Source organism: Sinohyriopsis cumingii, chromosome 10, assembly GCF_028554795.1.
Source record: "Sinohyriopsis cumingii isolate HCF-2022 chromosome 10, ASM2855479v2, whole genome shotgun sequence".
NCBI lineage: Eukaryota > Metazoa > Mollusca > Bivalvia > Unionida > Unionidae > Sinohyriopsis > Sinohyriopsis cumingii.
The window spans coordinates 19,282,093-19,288,760 of record NC_142970.1 but is presented as its reverse complement, the minus strand read 5'-3'; the positions used below and the strand labels follow the sequence as shown (position 1 = coordinate 19,288,760).

The 6,668-nt window shown below is 34.5% G+C and overlaps 1 protein-coding gene across 6 annotated transcripts in view; it reads left to right on the top strand.

Moving 5' to 3' along the window:
- LOC149789678 (dipeptidyl peptidase 4-like) overlaps positions 1-6,668 on the top strand; it is a 255,050-nt gene that overhangs the window by 223,232 nt on the left and 25,150 nt on the right. For all 6 annotated transcript variants that reach the window (XM_089971696.1, XM_089971697.1, XM_089971699.1 and 3 more), the window contains 4 exons: positions 1,814-1,912; positions 2,744-2,819; positions 4,296-4,490; positions 5,994-6,048. In XM_089971696.1, coding sequence (XP_089827822.1) covers positions 1,814-1,912; positions 2,744-2,819; positions 4,296-4,490; positions 5,994-6,048 — 425 coding nt within the window. The remainder of the gene's footprint in view (positions 1-1,813; positions 1,913-2,743; positions 2,820-4,295; positions 4,491-5,993; positions 6,049-6,668) is intronic.

Here is a 6,668-nt window from a genome sequence, read left to right as displayed (position 1 = left end):
TGACATTATTGTTACATTTAAACTGATTTGACATTTTTGTTACATATGACGTTACTGTTACATTTGCCACATTGTTCGTATTAATTCAATATAACATTATACAAGTTTGAATAAATACTGAATTTTCGGAAATAATTCTATTTAAAAGCATTGCAATTTTATCATCTCCATTTTATAAATGTCTTTTCAAATATTTTAGAAGTTACATAAGTATTTACCTGTTTATAAAAACTAAATTGCTAAAAGGAGATACAGATCTGATGTCACATAAACAAATATCTTAAATCTGAGTTTTGTTTCAACCAGTCATCAATGGCATTACATTTTAAAGTTCATTTTTGATTGAACGATAATGGAAACTCATATATTCAATCTCATTTTTCATTAGTTAATAATGGAAACTCCCATATTCAAGCTCTCTTCTGATTGGCTAATAATGGAAACCCCCATATTCAAGCCCTCTTCTGATTGGCTAATAATGGAAACTCCCATATTCAAGCCCTCTTCTGATTAACGAATAATGGAAACTCCCATATTCAAGCCCTCTTCTGATTGGCTAATAATGGAAACTCTCATACTCAAGATCAGTTCTATGGTCTCCAGGCCAGGTGTAAAAAGTCAGGTAAAAGAACATCATGGAATCATACCTGCTGGAGAATCGATTTTAAACAGTATTAGATCTGGAGCAAGACTGCTTAAAGGAGGGTATGTTGTGATCTGGAGCAAGACTGCTTAAAGGAGGGTTTGTTGTGATCGGATATAGGTTGTTATATTAAAGGAGGGTATGTTGTGATTGGATATAAGTTGTTATATTAAAGGAGGGTATGTTGTGATCGGATATAGGTTGTTATATTAAAGGAGGGTATGTTGTGATCAGATATAGGTTGTTATATTAAAGGAGGGTATGTTGTGATCGGATATAGGTTGTTATATTAAAGGAGGGTATGTTGTGATCAGATATAGGTTGTTATATTAAAGGAGGGTATGTTGTGATCGGATATAGGTTGTTATATTAAAGGAGGGTATGTTGTGATCGGATATAGGTTGTTATATTAAAGGAGGGTATGTTGTGATCGGATATAGCTTGTTATATTAAAAGAGAGTATGTTGTGATCAGATATAGGTTGTTATATTAAAGGAGGGTATGTTGTGATCGGAAATAGGTTGTTATATTAAAGGAGGATATGTTGTGATCGGATATAGGTTGTTGTATTAAAGGAGGGTATGTTGTGATCGGATATAGGTTGTTATATTAAAGGAGGGTATGTTGTGATCGGATATAGCGTGTTATATTATGCATTATGCTGCAACTTGAAAATTGTTGTTTTATTGAAGTGACTGATTATACAGGGTTTTTATGGTGTGGGTGATATAATCATATTATCACTAGTGTCTTTTTTTTATTTGGCCCTTTTATCTGAAATGGGATCTCTCTCTCTCGCTCTCTCTCTCTCTCTCTCTCTCTCTCTCTCTCTTACACACACACACACACCAAATGAAAATTACATGACTGTGATTAGAACTATATTTTGATAAGTTTTATTTGTCAGTAACTTGCTATTCTGCTGTACACATTTGGTGTACTGTACACATTTGATGTGCTGTACACATTTGGTGTGCTGTACACATTTGGTGTACTGTACACATTTGATGTGCTGTACACATTTGGTGTGCTGTACACATTTGGTGTGCTGTACACATTTGATGTACTGTACACATTTGATGTGCTGTACATATTTGGTGTACTGTACACATTTGGTGTGCTGTACACATTTGGTGCACACATACTGACAATACATATTTTATGTTGCAGTGGCCGTACTTGAAGACAATCATTTGTTGAGACAGAAACTATCCAACAAAGCTATGCCAAAAGCCGATTATTTCCGCATTTCAATATCAGAAGATGAAAGTAAGTCATAGTGTATATATTTTCCTTAATAATTGTTTTCTTGTATTAAAAAAGAGAACAAATATTTTGTATTCAAATAATTTGTAATGCAACTAAGATTTTATCTCCTTTAACCACACCATTCCTTTCATATAAATTGTATTACATCAACTTCTTTGACCACACCATTCCTTTCATATAAATTGTATTACATCAACTTCTTTGACCACACCATTCCTTTCATTTAAATTGTATTACATCAACTTCTTTGACCACACCATTCCTTTCATTTAAATTGTATTACATCAACTTCTTTGACCACACCATTCCTTTCATTTAAATTGTATTACATCAACTTCTTTGACCACACCATTCATTTCATTTAAATTGCATTTCATCAATTTTGTACAACATGCACAAGTGCAGTAAATTTACAATTATTGAAACTCAATGGAGAACACTTGGGAGATTTCCAAAACAGGTTTTATGGGTAGCAGATAGCTTTCGCAAAGAATAATCATGTGTCTGAGGAACTCTTTGTTACTCCGTATGTCCAAAAACTGGACAATAAGTGGACATGTGATTAAGGCTCTACTGTATCCTTTTTGTACATTTATGTATTTTGCATAACCAAACATATTGAATTCCATTTTTAATTGACTTGCATTAAACTTAAAAATTAATAAAGTTCACATCTATGTATATAACTTTAAGTTTCAAATATTGTATAAAGTATTAAGCACCTTTAATTGACCATTCTTATAATGTTACATTTTAATTGGATTTACATAAAAAATGTGATCAAATAAAGAGAATTTTTTTCAAAAAAAGCTTTAAAAACTCCATTTTCAGCAATTTGGGGAAAGCTTCTACTGCCACCAGTTTTGAAGAAAGAAGAAGTTTTTGCCTATCCTATACTTGTGTCTGTGTAAGTACTGGACAGTCTGTGTAAGAGTGGACGGTTTGTATCAGTACTGGACAGTGTGTAAGAATGGTTGTGTAAGTACTGGACAGTTTGTAGCAGCCCTGTTATGTAAATACTGGACAGTTTGTGGTACACTGTTATGTAAGTACTGTACAGTTTGTGTTAGTACTGTTATGTAAGTAATGGACAGTTTGTGTAAGTACTGTACAGTTTGTGGTAGTACTGTTATGTAAGTACTGTACAGTTTGTGGTAGTACTGTTATGTAAGTACTGGACAGTTTGTGGTAGTACTATTATGTGGGGGCACTCACCAGTTATTATGTACTTTTGAGAGAGTGACATATGTAAGGTGAAGCTGTTTGCATTTAAAACATGCACAATGGAGAGAATGTGGCATACCTCTATGCTTGATTAATCTAAGGTGGATGATATTTCTTTGGATATTGTACTTTTGGAAATTATATATGATTTAAACACACTGCTAACTAAAATGAATGCTCCCTTGTGCTAAAAAATCAACATGAATTTGTCTAAAGTACACTATACATAGCAGCTATTAAAATAGGGAAAATGAATTTTGCTGGACTAGACAATACCAGCTTCTGAAAGTGCAATGAATGAATTACCAGATATATAAAATGTAAAAAAAGTTATTGGCTCTTTTTTATACAATTTACCTCTGAAGTTCAGGAAGTGAAAATGACCAAGTAGAGCTAGCACTTTTTTTTAAAGGTGCACATCTGGAGTAAGGCCAAGCTATATACTCTATAACCCATATTACACCCATCAATCATATACCAAAATAAAGGGAATTAAAGGTTCTTTGAATTATATCTAAGATATACAAGGTCTTTTTTAAATAGCCAATATAACCAGTGAGGAATTGTTTTAAATAGCCAGTATAACTAGTGAGGACAGCTGGGGAAATTCTTTTTCTTTAAAATCCTAAACCTATGCAAAATACGAAACTGTAGAGCACCACCTTAGTACTGGACGGTTTGTTGAAGTACTGGACAGTTTGTGGTAGTACTGTTATGTAAGTACTTGACAGTTTGTGGTAGTACTGTTATGTAAGTACTGGACAGTTTGTGTAAATACTGGACAGTTTGAGGTAGTACTGTTATATAAGTACTGGACAGTTTGTGTAAGTACTTGACAGTTTGAGGTAGTACTGTTATGTAAGTACTGTGTACAGTTTGTGGTAGTACTTGACAGTTTGTGGTAGTACTGATATGTAAGTACTTGACAGTTTGTGTAAGTACTTTACAGTTTGTGGTAGTACTGTTATGTAAGTAATGGACAGTTAATGTAAGTACTGGATAGTACTATTACTCTTATTTGGATGTAAAAAAGTATATTTTTCTTTGAAAACATGCATGCATGCATACATACATACATACATACATACATTGTGTCAGTAATTTTGAATCAAGTAAAACATGGTTAAAATCCTGTACTGTTTGTTTCTGATTTCAACAGCTATGGTTCTCCAGGGACACAGATGGTTACAGAAAAATTTTCCCTCAGTTGGGAGCATTCCTTATGTTCAACACATGATATCATTATTGGATTTGTTGACGGACGTGGCTCTGGTGGAAGGGGAGACAAGTGGCTACATGCAAACTATAAACATTTTGGAACCTTTGAAGTGGATGATACGCTTTCTGCTGGAAGGTAATATAAGCTGTATTTTTCATAGACATCCTTATACCTGTGTTATCCTTGACATGCTTGTGTCTGTGTTATCCATGACATAAACCAAGTAAAATCAGTTCTCCTTTCTAGGAACTCAATAGTTCAATAAGAAAGAGACAAGAGCAAGTCAACAACATGTTGATTTAATCTTTTTCCATCTCATTTCATGAAGTATGACCAGTTGGTCTCACTTTATACACAATAAATGTGATTGCACAACATGGTTGCATGTGATACATGGATTGTAGGCAGTGGACTGATGCATTTGGAATTAGAGTTTGATAATGTTACATAATAACTCCAAATATTACCCTTTTCTATGTGACGAGGAAGATAGATTAACAAGTATGATATCAAGTATACAAGTGCCACTATGATAAAATTACATTTAATACATTCAATCATTATGTCATTATTTTAAAACAACTATAATTGTTTTTGAGAATGAATTTATTTGAGTTTCATCATGGCTGTCATGTTCTGTGTAGATCTTTAAATGGTATGTTTTTAATCATAACAGTAAACAAGCTAGAGATGCCTGGAATGGTTCTAGAGAATGTTTTTAATCATACCAATAAACAAGCTAGGGATGCCTGGAATGGTTTTAGAGTATGTTTTTAATCATACCAGTAAACAAGCTAGAGATGCCTGGAATGGTTCTAGAGAATGTTTTTAATCATACCAATAAACAAGCTAGAGATGCCTGGAATGGTTCTAGAGAATGTTTTTAATCATACCAATAAACAAGCTAGAGATGCCTGGAATTGTATGTTTTTAATCATACCAATAAACAAGCTAGAGATGCCTGGAATGGTTGTAGAGTATGTTTTTAATCATACCAGTAAACAAGCTAGGGATGCTTGGAATGGTTGTAGAGTATGTTTTTAATCATACCAATAAACAAGCTAGAGATGCCTGGAATGGTTGTAGAGTATGTTTTTAATCATACCAATAAACAAGCTAGGGATGCCTGGAATGGTAATTTTCTTGTTTAACATAGGCAGCCATGAACTGCAATGTTTCAAAAAATACTCTTTTCATGACAATATGACTGAATCTGGCATAGAGGAGCAAATCAAATGACAAAACCAAAAGCTATATCACTCCATCAAAATAGGATGCAATTTTCATCATTTTTTCCTATGTCTTGTGAGTGAGTCAACTTTTCTAGGAATCGGGATGATTGATGCTTTTATTCTCTGTTGCCAATCATTGTGTTATGTACCCATCCCCAGTGTATCATTCAATCTAAATATAGATATTTTAAAAAGAAATTGCCAATCATTGTGTTATTAAGGTTCATTCAATCTAAATATAGATATTTGCCATTTTTAAAAAGAAAGCATTCAGGTTAGTCAGAGTTGTAAAAGCAAACACTTTTATTTTAATTGCTAAATATAACTCACAAACGTTTTACCACAAAATGAATGATTGACTACAATAAATACATGTGTATTAAATGCCAATATAATCTAATTTCAGGTTCTTCAGTGACCTGACCTATGTGGAATCTAGCAAGAAAGCAATCTGGGGATGGGTACGTACACTGGGGATGGGTGGGTACATACACTGGGGATGGGTGGGTACATACACTGGGGATGGGTACATACACTGGGGATGGGTACGTACTCTGGGGATGGGTACGTACTCTGGGGATGGGTACATACACTGGGGATGGGTACATACACTGGGGATGGGTACGTACACTGGGGATGGGTACGTACTCTGTGGATGGGTACATACACTGGGGATGGGTACGTACTCTGGGGATGGGTATGTACACTGGGGATGGGTACGTACACTCTGGGGATGGGTACGTACTCTGGGTATGGGTACGTACTCTGGGGATGGGTACGTACACTGGGGATGGGTACGTATACTCTGGGGATGGGTACGTACTCTGGGGATGTGTATGTACTCTGGCTATGTGTATGTACTCTGGGGATGGGTACGTACACTGGGGATGTGTACGTACAATTCTTAAATTACATTGCATAAATCCTGTCTTCAAATCATGTTATCTCTACTTCAGAAGAAGACCCATGACTCATTATTGATACTGCAAAGATAGTGGTGCTTCATTGAGAAAATGAAAACACGTATTCTCAAACTCCAGAAAATCAAATAATGCCCTGTTTTTAATAGATACAATTGAAA